Raw genomic sequence first — 15,569 nt, forward strand, 5'->3', positions numbered from 1 at the left:
TCCAAATTGCAATTGTTATTGTATAATCCTGCCTTCCTCCTCTTTCCAAGTAATTACAGATTCCATTTCATTTTGCTTAAGAGCCGCAGAGTTAATTATATCGATCCGCAAAGCAAGTGTTGAGGCTCCATTGTCTCTTGATGTCTTCATTAAAGAAATTAGTGGCTGGGCTGCGTTGGGTCGTTGTGGAGTCCCGTATCTATCTGGTGTATAGAGTTGTATAAACATTGCACACTGTATTCACTCATCGAGTTACTATTTTGGCTTTTAATGAGGTATCAGTCGTTGTTGGTTTCTTCTCTCCTTATTTACCATTTTCTAAATAATTAAATACTTAATTCATTATCTATCTCGAAGGATGCGTGCGTCTTTTCACTGGGTGATGTGTAACCCACACAAAATACAACTATAAAGGTCTTGATCATTATTTGTGGTTCTCTCTAAACCAGAATTTGCTACTTCTGCATTCAAGTAGCTCCTTCTACATTCATCTAATAACGAAAATAATGTACCTCACCGGAAATCGAATCCGGGTCTCCCCCGCTGAAGGCGTATATACCAACTACATAGCCAAAGGAACTTTCATACACCTATAGAGAGCGTACTACTACTACTACTACTAGAACTACTACTACTACTACCACCACCACCACCACCAATAATAATAATAATAATAATAATAATAATAATAATAATAATAATAATAATAATAATAATAATAATAATAATAATAATAATAAACAGTGATATCTCAATTACTGTAGGTCTTCCTGCAGGCCCGTGCTGGCCCACCGGGACACCGGGACGTGTCCCGGTGCGCCCTCCTAAACATCACAGTATAAATAAAGGTACTAGTTTTTAGTAATAAATTCTTATAGTTTTATTGGTAAAGAACTCGTGAAAGGTTCAATGCGCCCTTTACATTAGGCGCCCTTGCGAAACTACATCAAAGATGAACGATTTTATTCACTCTTCTGTATAGCACAGTTCTGTACAGTAAATACACACAGTTACTGTTGGCGAAGAACCCGCGAAAGATACAGTGCGCCTTTACATAAGGCGCCCTACGAAACATCACATTATAGGTAAGTGGTTTTAGTTATCCTGTACACCAGCTTTGTATAATAAATTTAAATTGTGGCTGTTAATAAAGAACCTGTGAAGGATGCAAGGCGCCCTTTACATAAGATACTCTGCGAAATATCACATTACATTTTTTTTTTTTAAATTTTATTCTTCTATATTTCAGTTTTGTATTATAAATTCATACAGTTACTATTGGCAAAGAACAGGTAAAGAGTATAATCACTTACAAAAATGTAGGTATAAAACTCATGTAGCTATGAAACGAAACAATGTGATACACCTAGAATAGTTCGGATAGTCAAACGTACGATGAATTCATAAAATACTTCATTGACACTAGTCTTTAATTTACGATTTTTACGCATCGAAGCTTTCACAGTCTTAATATGCATCTATATATCCGAGCATATCGATTGTTCCTGTGGGTTTTAAAGCAGTGTTCGGATAATCAGTGCCTATTGTATTTCTAAAATATAGCTATATTAATTTCCGTGAAATGTGGTCTTCCTGTCACCACGATATGGCGAGTCCTCAGGTTGTGGATCGAGAAGAAGGCATCGAGATATAGAGGTTAGCTGCGAATATACTGAATAAGCACTCGCGGACAGACGACAAGGGGTGATCCTCCAACTTGGGGATTTGGTATGGGGCTAACAATCTCATCCTGAAAAAAAAAAAAAAAAAAAACGGCTTGTTCAGATATATTCGCAGAATCTTCGGATCATAACTGATAACTTGGCACGAACTCAGGAAAGTAAAATCGACATGAGATTTGAAACATGGAATATAAGAAGTCTCTATAGGTCAGGCACGTTAAAATTTGTAACGAATCTGTTTAGAAATAGAGGATGGACCTAGTGGGATCTCAGAAAGTTAGATGAGAAGGAAATGGAGAAGTCAAGTCGGGAAATTTTACGTTCTTTTACGGGGAACGAATTAAAAATAACCAACTAGGAATAGGGCTTTTCGTTCACAAACGAATAATATCAGCAGTTACGTGAGTTGAATTTGTTAATGATAGATTTTCTTTTACTTGTCTTAAGGGTCGGTGGTGTACTATTATTGTTTTAATGCACATGCCCCAACAGAAAAAAATGGATGACTATTAAAAAAAGACAGTTCTTACGAAAGAATAGAACGGATGTTTGATTATCTCCCGCAATACCATATGAAAATTCTGTTAGGAGGTTTCAATGCGAAGGTAGAACGAGAGGGTGTTTTCAAACCGATTATAGGGAACAAATGTATGCATAAGGAAGGCTGTGACAATGGCGTTAGACTTGTGAACTTTGCAACATCCAGAAACCTTATCGTGAAGAATATAGAATTCGCACATCACGACATTCATAAATATACAGGGTGCGGCACATAAAACCGGCCCGTAAAGTGAACACATAAAATGAAATGTAATGTATTGAATATGATTAACTACAACACATAAATGAAATGTAATGTATTGAATATCACTACTCACCTTCACAGCAGGTGCTGAAAGTGTCCTCCGCCCACTTCAACACACATGTGAGCACAATTGAGGAGATTCATATATACCCTTGTCAGTTCTTGTGTTGTAATGCTATTGGTGACATCCTGGATCCTGGTCTTGAGTTCTTCAATTGTGTGTGGATTTGTCACTCATGATGAGCATTAGTGGATCCAAGAAACCACTGGCAACATTGTTCAACAGCCATGAACAGAAATGCACCCTCTTCTGCAGGTCAGGCTCCTTCAGTTCTTGCACAACACTTATCCGGTACGGTTTTAACTTCAGTCCTCTTAAAACACGTCTGCAACTTCTCTCACTCGCATGAACCTGTTGACTCAATCTCCTGGTTGACTTTCGAGGACTTCTTGTTATTATCTCCTCCACCTGCATTTTTAATTCAGGTGTGCAGACAGATGGTCGTCTGTTCCTGGGAGCATTTTGAACCGATCCTGTACGCCGCCATTTTTCAATCAATTCCTGAATGGTGCTTTTTGCTGGTACAGAAGTCCTGGAAATTTCTCCCGAAACAAATTCTTTGTTTTCACAAAAGATCCAGTGAGAATGAACCCTTCAACAATGGCAACACGCTCGGGTATCGAATACGGCATTATCACACACTGACACTCACCCGGCTTAACACAACGAGGCCTTTTTCTCAACTGGTTTCGACAAGTTTCACTGGCTGCGGCTGCACGTGACTGCTGCAGGTCACGTAAGTCGACCCGACCTCGACACGCCATCTCTTGGTAGGAAGGTAGATTATTTAAATGTTGCCAAAAACACAATATACCAGAATATTACGACGGGCCGGTTTTACGTGCCGCACCCTGTACTTGGATTTCAACACATGGAAAAACACATAATCAAACTGATCATGTTTTAGTAGACAGAAGAAAACAGTCTAGCAGAACTGATGTTCGGTCGTTCAGAGGAGCTGATTGTGATACTGATTACTACCTGCTAGCAATGATAATAAGAGACTATTGTTGAATAAAGGAAATATTCAATATCTGAAAACGGAGCGGTTTAATTTAGAGGAATTAGAAGAGAGTCAAGTCAGAGGAGAGCCAGACTGAAATGTCGAATACATTCTCGGTTTTAGAAGATTCAGAGTGCACTAGTATTCAGGATACTTGGTTGAAATTAGAGATAACATTAATATTTCAGGAAAAGAAATATTGGGGCACGCAGAAATACATAGGAACAAACCATGGTTCAATCACGAATGCACGAAAATAGCAGAGAAGAGAAAACAGAAGAAACAGCGTTGGATACAAAATCCGAACGAAATAACTACATAAAATTTCATTGTCATCTGGCGGAAAACTTCCAAAACTTTTAGAACAAAGAAATACGATTTTTGAAAGCCAAACCTAATTAACTTGAAGATAATACTAAAAACAAAAATGCATCGACATGTATAAATGCATCGACGAACTTAAGAAAGGCTATCAACCTTGTGCTTATATATTAACCTTTATTTTACCACTTTGTCAGTACACTGCCAGAATAGTAAATCCGTTCTTTCCCGCGTGTCACGTACTGACACAGGCGAAAGGTCTACTTTGACCCGCGAGCACACATATTTTTTTAAAAAATGATTCGCCTTATTGTTTGAAGAAATAGTCCATAGTGAAAGGAACCAAAAACATTGGTTCTCAACCGGTGTGCTCAGGGGTCAAAGTAGACCTTTCGCCTGTGTCAGTACAGTGACACGCGGGAAAGAACGGATTTTCTCTTCTGGTAGTGTACTGACAAGGGTAAAATAAAGGTTAAAGAAAGCTAAAGGAACAGTTCTCACTGATCAAAATAGCATCTTAAATAGATGGAAAGATTTCTTTGACAATTTGCTTAGCACATAGCCAAAAATTAATGTGAGTGGAAAAAGTGAAATGCATACAGCATAACAATATATTCCAGAACCTAACCAGACATAAATAGAAATCGCTATTAAAAATTAAAGAAACACACATCTTCGGGTGTAGACGAAATTCTGGTTGACTTAATTTTAGCTAGGGGGGATTGTACAGCAAGATACACAAACTCATGCTCCTTGTCTGGAACAATGAGGAATTACCACAAGAGTGAAAAGAATCAATCATTGTTCCAGTTCAGAAGAAAAGCAACAAAACTGATTTAATATTTATTGAGGCATTTCTCTTCTGTCAACATCCAATAAATTTTCTACACATTACATTAGCATAAATAGGTAAAATCGATCAACTATCGATCAGATATTTAGTATTCAACTAATACTTGAAAAGAAATGGGAATACAATATTCTGGCACATCAGTTATTGACTTTAGACTAGGGTAGGAGGGAGACATTGTCCAACATGCTTACAGAATTTGGAATGCCGAAAAAGTTAGATTAATTAAAATATGTTTAAATGAATCCAAAAGTAAAGTTCGAATAGAGAAATTCTCGATCACGAACTTTCATGTTGCGAATGGCCTAAACCAAGGAGATGCGTTGTCGCCATTATTATTTAACTTTGTTCTGGAGAATAAATACTATAAGGAAAGTCAGAGACAGCAATCAGGTCCTAGAGCTGAATTGCATTTACCAGGTTATGGCGTATACTGATGATGTAAATTTAATAGGGGATGATAAAACGATAGAAAGGAAGGAAGAAATCTTAACTCTTTCACTGTGGAAGGCGACGGAAAAAAATTTCCCTAACCTGCGAATGTCGATTATAGTCGACGTGTTAAAATTTGTCTGTATCTTGGGTTTGTCGATTGTAGTCGCCAAAGGTTTTCTGTGTGATTTCTATTGTTTATCGAAAACAATAGAACACAAACAAAAATGAACGGTACAACTTTGGCGACTACCCTCGACAAAGCTAAGATACGGACAAACAAAGTTTAACACGTCGACTATCGTCGACATTCACATGTTAAGGAAATTTGGTTCTGTCGACAAAAGTCGACTTCCTCTGTGAAAGGGTTAATTAGCGCTTGCAGGGATATGGGCTTAGAAATAAATGCAGAGAAAACTAAATACATGGACGTTTGTCGACTGCATTTTATGGATGCGTTAAAATACCAAATAATATTTATTTTCGACAAAGTGGATACTTTGAAATATCTACGATCATTATTAACAGACCAAAGCCATAATCACTAAGAAATTTGATGTCAACTGAAAACAGGGATTTCGTGTTATTATTCAGCTAAAAATATTTTGTTGTGAATTTTGTTGAGGAATTTGTAGCTTAAAATATAAAAACAAGAATCATGCCTGTTGTTCTGTATGGTTGCGAAACATGATCACTGACTCTGAAGGAAAATCGCAGATGAAAGTATTTGAAAACAAGATTCTTAGATCAATATTCAGACTCCAAGATAACTGGAATGGGGAATGGCTGAAACTTCAAACGAAGAACTGCATAATTTATACGTTTACCGAACATTGTTAGGGTCATCAAGTCTAGGAGGCTCAAATGGGCAGGTCATGTAGCCAGAATGGAAGAAATTATAAACGCTTTCAAAGTTCTAACTGAAAATTCAAATAGGAAAACGACCATTAGGAAGACCGAGACGCAGATGGGAGGATAATATTAAAATAATTTTCGCAGAAATTGGATATAAAGTAGAAAACCAGTCCAGTTGGCTAAGGACAGAAATCAATGGAGAGCTTTTGTAAACGCGGCACTGAACCTTCTTTGTCCATAGGCCATAGAACTATATTAAGTTGTTGATGTATTTAGCTCCTTTTTATTTGACATAAATGTTAATACAGGAACTACAAAAGCTTTTCTCTAGTAAAGAGGATTTCAATTCGAGGTTTCCACAAATTAGCTATTTACGTTAATACTAAAACAAATTTGGTGGTGATTTTGATATAAAATGCTACCCATACTTTCTTTTAAAGTCTGTATATATATATATATATATATAATATTTCCCTTTGTATCGGCGCCCTTTTGGCAGACTTGTCCACCGCCCTCATTAGTATTCCAGCACGGGCCTGTCTTCCTGGCTAAATGGTTATCATTCTACTCTTTGCTTTGGAACATCCGAGTGCGGTTTCCGGTGAAAATTTAAATGTTTAAATTCTAGTTCTTTGATTTATTTCTCCTTTTAGCACCTCGGGTCCGTGAAACGTGGGTTCCTGTCAGCACGGCATGGCGCGTCCTCAGGTTGCGGATCGAGGAGAAGGCCTCTAGATATAGAGGTTAGCTGCGAATATACTGAATAAGCAGTCGCGGACAGACGACTAGGAGTGGTCCTCCAGCTTGGGGGTTTGGGTAAGGCTAACAACCTCATCCTGTAAAAAAAAAAAAAAAAAAAAAAAAAAAAAAAAAAAAAAGCACTTGTTCAGAAATATTCACAAAAGCCTCGGACAAGGACTGATAACTTGGCACGATCTCAGCAAAAGAAAATGGACATGAAATTTGGAACATGGAATATTAGAAGTCTCTATAGGGCAGGCGCGTTAAAATCTGTAACGAGTGAGTTAGAGAAATACAGGATGGACCTAGTAGGAGTTCAGAAAGTTAGGTGGAAGGAAATGGATCAGTGAATTGCGGAAATTTTACGTTCTTTTACGGGGAAGGAAATAAAAGTCACAGTTAGGAACAGGGTTTTTCGTTCACAAACGAATATTACCAGCAATTAAACAGGTTGAATTTGTTACTGACAGACTTTCTTTTATTACTTTTAAGGAACGGTGGTGTGATATTATTGTTTTAAATGTACACGCCCCAACTGAAGATAAGAATCACGATATAAAAGACAGTTTTTACGAAGAAGTGGAACGGATATTTGACCAACTCCCGCGATATCATATGAAAATTCTATTAGGGGATTTCAATGCGAAGGCATGACGAGAGGATATTTTCAAACCGATTATAGGGAACGAAAGTCTGCATAAAGAAAGTAATGACAACGGTGTTAGACTCGTGAACTTTGCAACATCCAAAAACCTAATTGTGAAGAGTACAAAATTCTCAATCGCGACGTTCATCTATACACTTGGACATCACCAGACGGAAAAACACATAATCAAATTGATCACGTTTTAGTAGATAGAAGAAGGCAATTTAGCATAATTGATGTCCGGTCGTTTAAAGGGGCTGATTGTGACACTGATCACTACCTGGTAGCAGCGATAATACGAGAGAGATTATCGTTGAATGAAGATGATATTCATAGTTCGCAAACGGAGAGATTCAATTTAAAGAAATTAGAAGAGAGCCAGGTAAGAGAGAAATACCAGATTGAAGTTTCGAATAGATTCTCGGCTTTACAAGATTCGGAGTGGACTAGTGTTAAGGATACCTGAATTGAAATTGGAGATGGCATTAAAATTTCAACAAAAGAAAAATTCGGACATGCAGAAATACGTAGGAACAAACCATGGTTCGACCAGGAATGCATTAAACTAGCAGAGAAGAGAAAACAGGCAAAATTACGGTGGCTACAAAATCTGAATGAAATAACTACACAAAATTCCGCAGATATCAGGCGGGAAACTTCCAAAACTTTTAGAATAAAGAAACGCCATTTTTTGAAAGATAAAATTAAGGAACTTGAAGATAATAGTAAAAATAAAAACATCCGGGACATGTATAAGGGGATCAGCGAACTTAAGAAAGGCTATCAACCTCGTGCTTATATATTAAAGAAATCTGATGATATAGTTCTCACTGATACGGATAGCATCTTAAATAGATGGAAAGATTTCTTTGACGATTTGCTTAACACGCAACCAAAACCTAGTGTGCGTGGAGAAAAGGAGATACACACCGCAGAACTGTATATTCCAGAACGCAACCGAATAGAAGTAGAAACTGCTATAAAGAAATTAAAGAAACAGTAATCTCCGGGTGTAGATGAAATTCCGGCTGAGTTAAATTTAGCTAGAGGCGAAAAATTGTGGAACAAGATACATAAACTCATTCTCCTTATCTGGAACAAGGAAGAATTGTCACAAAAGTGGAAATAATCAATCATTGTTCCAATTCACAAGAAGGGCGACAAAACTGACTGTAATAATTATCGAGGCATCTTTCTTCTGTCAACATCCTATAATATCCTTTCAAATATTCTATTAGCAAGATTGACCCCATACGCAGATTAAATTATTGGAGATTATCAGTGCGGATTTAGACGAAATCGATCAACTATCGACCAAATATTTACCATTCGCCAAATACTCGGAAAAAAGTGGGAATACAATACCCCGGTACATCAACTATTTATTGATTTTAGAAAGGCGTACGACTCGGTTAGGAGAGAAATATTATACAACGTTCTTACAGAACTTGGAATACCGAGAAAGCTAATTAGATTAATTAAGTGGACGATCCTGAGCGTCCATCCCTTTACTAACGTTGAATCCGCTGGACGCTCACGAGCGTCCAGGCATTTAAACATCAAAAAAAAAGGGTATATAAACTTAATTTCAGACTTTTTAAAAAATAGTCAATTTCCTACTCCTTTGTATGATGCAGGAAAGTCTTCATTTTGATATATTTTCATACTTTTTGGGGCAAAACTTTTTGGTAAATGAAAGGGTACTTTGCAAATTTGAGGCAAATAGGTAGGCCTACAGGCAGCAACAAATTGACAAGGAAAAAAGAAGGAACCCTTGAATAATTTTATCTTGATGTATCAGTATATTAGCATACATTTCACAAAATTTCTTTGACTAACTACAAAAAAGAAACAAGATATGATATTTTAAAATAACCCTTGATTTCTGCCGGACAGGGCGGTTTCGAAATTTAAATCCCCATCGGCCTTTAAGTGTTTTAAATGAATCCCAAAGTAAAGTCCGGGTAGGAAAATTTTTGTCCATGAGCTTTAACGTCGAAAATGGCCTGAAACAAGGAGATGCGTTGTCGCCATTATTATTTAACTTCGTTCTGGAATACGCTATAAGGAAAATCAAAGATAGCAACCAGGGCCTAGAGTTGAACGGTATTCACCAGGTTATGGCATATGCTGATGATGTAAATTTAGTAGGGGATGATACGAGAACAATAGAAAGAGATGCAGAGATCTTATTAAATGTTTGCAGGGATATGGGTTTGGAAGTAAATGCAGATAAAACTAAATGCATGGAAGTGCGTCGGGACCGTAATATGGCAAATTATGGATGCGTTAAAATATTAAATAATACTTTTGATAAAGTGGATAGTTTCAAATATCTAGGATCAATATTAACAGAAAAAAATTATATTCACGAAGAAATTAAATGTCGACTAAAAGCAGGGAATTCGTGTTACTATTCGGTTCAAAATCTCTTGTCATCGTGAATTCTGTCGAGGAATTTGAAGCTTAAAATATACAAAACTATAATCATGCCTGTTGTTCTGTATGGTTGCGAAACATGGTCGCTTACTCTGAGGGAAGAACATGGACTGAAAGTATTTGAGAACAAGATTCTGAGACGAACATTCGGACCCAAGAGGAACGGGAATGGGGAATGGCGGAAACTTCATAACGAGGAACTACATAAGTTATATGGTTTACCCACCATTGTTAGGGTCGTCAAGTCTAGGAGGCTTAGGTGGGCGGGTCATGTAGCTAGAATGGAAGAAAGTAGAAACGCTTTCGAAGTCTTGACTGGAAGACACATGGAAAAAGGCCATTAGGAAAACCTAGGCGCAGATGGGAGGACAATATTAAGATGGATCTCGCAGAGATTGGAATTCAAAGTAGAAACTGGATGCAGTTAGCTAAGGATAGAAGTCAGTAGAGAGCTTTTGTGAACGCGGCATTGAACCTCCGGGTTCATAGGCCATAGAGTTAGTTAGTTAGTTTTTAGCACCTCGGGTTTGTGTTTTTGTATTTTGCAATCTTATACAACGCCAAGGTTATGTAAGATAGTACCTACTATTAGCGTAAGATCTGAACCTCGAGAAATTTCTAGTCTCGTCTCGATTTACGTATCGAAAATGAGGTGAGAATTGCAAGTTTATCGTCTCGTTTACGAATTTTGAGGAAGAGTACATTTACAAATTCGGGACGTGACAAGAAATTTGTCGAGTCCCGTGCGCCACACTAGTTTACCCAAGTCTTAGTTTTCAAATACTGTTTTAGTGTTACATTATTCATAGTGTAAAAACTATAAATTGAAGAAATTATAGGAACATAATGAAAACCATTTATCAGCGTCTAAAGAGTTATAACATAACCTACTTCAATAATAAAATATGGTTTGAATATTGTTATATCACACCCTTCGTGGACCTCTCGTGATGAGGAAGGAAAACATGTGCTCGAAAATCTTAGTAGTGTGAAGTTGTACTTTGAGCCTTGCTAACAGAATGCGCATTCATCGTACAGGAAGGGAAGGCTTATGAAAAGTATTTGAAAGAAATATATATGTTTGTCTAGTTTTAAAACACTTGTTTATGTTGGTACGATTTCAATGGAGTTCCTGAATTAGTTATATTTCGTAAGGGTTCATTGTATCGTGATACTAGAATACGTAGAAAATATTCGAAATATCGAGTTTTTTTTTATGTAGGGATCCATCCCCTTAAGAACTTGGACGCAACCCCCCAAACTTACTATTCTACAAAAATTTACTATTCTTCCCTCCAAATTTACCATTCTACTCCCAAATTTATCGTTCTTCCCTCCAAATTTTCTATTTTACCACCAAATTTACCAATGTATCCCGAAATTTACCATCCTTCCCTAAAAATTTATCATTCTTCACTTCAAATTTACCATTCTCCCCTACAAATTTACCATTCTTCCCTCCAAATTTATCATTTTCACTCCAAATTTACCATTCTACCCACAAATTTATCATTCTTCCCTCTAAATTTACTATTTTGCTCACAAATTTATCATTCTACCCCGAAATTTACCATCCTTTCCTTCAAATTTATCATTCTACCCCAAATATATCATTCTTCCCTCCAAAATTAACATTCTACCCCCAAATTTGTCATTCTTCACTCCACATTTACCATTCTATCTCCAAATTTACCATTTTTCCCAACAAATTTACCATTCTACTCACAAATTTATAATTCTCCAGTTTGATTGTATCATTTTCAATGAAAAATTATGTTCTCGCTCCAAACAATCTGATGAACAACCTGTGCTCTAAAGCCCGTACTGGTTCTGCATCTAATAGTTTCTTCTGGAGAATGGGGAAAAAATTCAAGTCCCCTTTAGAGGTCACATTTCACAAAATTGCATCTCACCTGTAGCCTACATTACAATTAGATTATTTCTATAAAATTTCAAAGCTCTAGACTTGAATAGTTTCAAAGATCTAGAGAATAAACGGGGTTACATTTTGCAACATATACAGATTTTCAGAGATACAAATTTTCGTAGTAGTTTCGGAGATCTGGTGATGAGAGAATCAGTGAATCAGTGTTAGAAAATTATTATTATTACTAATAGGTGGTTTGACGTAAGATTCAACTTGTAACTCTAATTTCGTTGTTCTCTTTTCCTTAGGATTTTGGCAAGTATCCACACATGAGACGCTTCGTACAGGACTACATCAAAGCACTGAATACGCACAACGGGGGAACTGAGGTTGTTAGGAAGTTTGTTGCTACGTAAGTATAATATACTACTCAACTCATCTTCTATTCATTTCATAAAATGTTAATCTCTCAGTCTGGATTCCGCTCCAAAAGATTTGCTTCAATAACAGTTGCAGTGTGCGGAACACAGTGGCTCAGTAGTAGAATATTTACTTCCGGTGCGTGGGATCCCTAGTTCGATCACCGATGAAGTAAGTTTGTGGTGGACAACATCGTGTGTCCGTGGGTTTTCTCAGGATACTCCGTTTCCTCCCACTTTCTTATTATACGAGTTCTTCCATCATCATTCACTTGCTTTAATCATTCGTTTCCCTTAGTCTAAAGAACATAATCGTGGGACGTTAAACTGAAATATTTTATTTCTACAGTTGTAGTTTACCTTCAGCGACAAAAGTTCTTTCTGTTCGGTAAAATTTATTTCGGGAATAACGGTAGTATGACTGGAACATACAGAAAATTACATTCGTTACAATTTACTGAAAACTGCACTCAAATTGTCCTTAGTGCACATTTTATTATGAGAATTCTTCACACTAAAGAAGTATGTATTGGCGTAGCACTTCGACTTTTTACTTGAATTAGTGCCAAAATATTTAAATGTATAGTTGATTCAGCCTATATATGTGCACTTCTTGCAGTTCAAACCGTAGACAATAAGTTAGGGAATAATGTTTTTCGGTCTTTTTATAAACAATGTCCAGTGTGCTGTCGGCATAGCTCTACACTGTAGATCTTAAAGTCGCAAGTTTCTGAAGAAAACAGTGCCCATTTATTATTATTACTAATTTTATAGCCTTTCTGTTGAAAGGGACGTTAAACTCAAAATTAACTCAATCTATGTACAAGAAGGGCGAAATAAAATTCATTACTGCTACCTGCTATCAAATATTTATACTCCATTTCTTGTTCTCATAAAATAATACTTCTATCTGTCAATCAATAAATGTAATAATAAATGTTCATGTGTAAACCTAAAAAGAATCTGACAAAGTATATGTCTTCCGCTCCTATCAATAGCTTCAACTATGTGTTTTTTCTTTCCTTCTTTTGTCATTCTAGTAATAATAATAATAATAATAATATAGTATTAGTAAAATTAATAACAATAATAATAAATGGGCACTGTTTTCCTCAGAAACTTGCGACTTTAAGATCTACAGTGCAGAATTATGCCGACAGCACACTGGACATTGTTTATAAAAAGACCGAAAAACATTATTCACTAACTTATTGTCTACGTTTGAACTGCAAGAAGTGATTGTATTTCTTCGCGATAATGTGAATACAAAAGTGAAATGTTGTGCTTCTACACAATTTCCTTTTCTCGGATGACTGGATAATTTTAAAAAAGAACTTCTATTGTTGTAAGGAAAATAAAAAGTATGTCTTTAGGGGCAATCGATCTGAGGACCCCATGAACTTGAGCCCATGTTGTTACCAATTACACTATCAAGACCTGCTTGCAAGTAAAGCGCTACATTGAGTTATTCGTCGAAAGGTTCCAAGCACTTTACATCGCATTGTATTTTTTCCTTGTTTCGTTTGTATTACGTTCACTCTTTGTGTTTTTCGTACAATGCACGAAAAAGCAAATACACTTTTCGCCACGATGCCTAGGAATACTGTTTTAACTGATCAGCAAATAGGAAGCTATTGGCGAAATGATAAGGGGTAATGTGTAGTATTTTATTTTCTTAGCAGCAAGAGGCAAGATACTATCCCGCGGAAAACATTCACTATTTGTTTGACAGACAATACATCCTCACATACTACGCACTATGCACTCGCAGACTTGTGAACTTGGACCTTTTGACGCACACTAGGTGACGTCAGTTCGGAAATAACTGTACTTCGAATGCGCACTTGTGTCTTTTGGACACGGCCTGAGTCTCAGTTTTATGACGTAAATTACATTTCTTCTTCTTCTTCTACGAATATGGCTTGAATTGCCCAAGTGTTACCTCGTTGAAATCAGTGTTTCTGAGCTTTCCAACGAGGTATCAATCATTTCCCTGTGATAATTAGAGGGGGTCGCCAGATCATTCACCGTAGGAGTGTACGATTTCGTTCAAATTCCTGCCCAACAGGGTGCGAATTATCGGGAGGATGAGGGTGATTTTTTCCTTCAATCACATTTTGTTCACCCCCAAAGAAGTCAGCTGAAGTATCCCCACCGGGGATGCTCGTTTCCCCTCCCAAACTATGCTTGATATAACGGCAAATTTCAGTGATTTTTGTCATTTCTTGTAAGTTTAATCTTTTAGCTGTATTTCGAAATGACCGATAAACTATTCTGTTTCGGTGATTTCTACTTACCACCTAATTGCCCACTATTTTCAACGTTCTTTTGTTGAACTATGTTATTATGTCTACGGTTGTTACTTGAAACCATACCTTCGTACCTTTCAGTTCGTCATCGTTCGGGAATTTGAATGTACTAATTGCGTATAACCAAGTCACATACGGATTTATAAATGTTCTTTGCGGTTGGCCAAGAAGAAGTAAACAAATAGCTTCTTCAATCACGCTTGGCGAAGTTCAGACATGTCGTATTCATCCTCTACATTGTATCGATTATCATCTTATTTTAATTTTTGTTATATTTTTTTTTCCCAGCGTATTCTTTCTTAGCACATTTTCTCATTTCCTAGTAGTTTGTGTGTATGGAACTCAAAAGTTGCATTTAATTTGTGGAAAGTAGCATAGTAATCACTGTCTTTTACAGTTTACGGAAATGAACTTAAAATCTGAGATATAGATATTTCTCCTAACTATACGTTAACGTACACGCTGGGGATGCGCCCCTGGTGAGAAGAATTGCTAGTGAAGGTGAATAAGAGCATAATTGAAGATTTGTTTCAGCATTTGTTAACACGACTGGTTCTCCGTGTCATTGTTCGTGTCTACATAGCACTTCAACTGGTGTGGGCTTTTTAAAGTTAACCCTTCATTTTCCCATCTTTCCTTTCGCTTTACAATTTAGTGTCCTCGCCAATAATGTCTAAAAATGTTTTACATTATTTGAATAACGTAGCACATAGTGAATCAACTCATCTGTAACCTAATAGTAAAATAATTGTAAGTATTGACTTCCTGAGCTTCGTCACGGAATCAATATTTGGAGGAAACAAAAGCGTGAAGAGCGCAGCTTTAGCGGGGAGTAGAAGCTCAACCTCGAAATTTGAATTGAGAGCTTTTAAATATTTGGCCTTTGATTTGACCTTGATGCAAGAAATCGGGACGAGCAACAATCCATTTCTTGTACGATAGCCTAATACCTAGATTTTTTTTTTAAAGTATGTCCGGTTTAACCGATAATTTTAGTGGTTTTCATAACACTGAAGTAGGTTTTCTTTAGCAAGCTGTGTGTAATAACGCGAAGTGGAAGATTTCAATATGAGTGGAAAATTAACATATGCTTGTGCTTATGGCTATCACTGGGGCCGAATTATTAAGTAATTAAACCT

The 15,569-nt window shown here is 36.7% G+C and overlaps 1 protein-coding gene across 1 annotated transcript in view; it reads left to right on the top strand.

Moving 5' to 3' along the window:
- The window catches only part of LOC145685965 (C-Maf-inducing protein-like), a 504,177-nt gene that overhangs the window by 448,118 nt on the left and 40,490 nt on the right, over positions 1 to 15,569 (top strand). The window contains exon 7 of the mRNA XM_081758762.1: positions 12,011 to 12,114. Coding sequence (XP_081614888.1) covers positions 12,011 to 12,114 — 104 coding nt within the window. The remainder of the gene's footprint in view (positions 1 to 12,010; positions 12,115 to 15,569) is intronic.

This window comes from Thermobia domestica, chromosome 1 (assembly GCF_964235325.1).
Source record: "Thermobia domestica chromosome 1, izTheDome1.hap1.1, whole genome shotgun sequence".
Lineage (NCBI taxonomy): Eukaryota > Metazoa > Arthropoda > Insecta > Zygentoma > Lepismatidae > Thermobia > Thermobia domestica.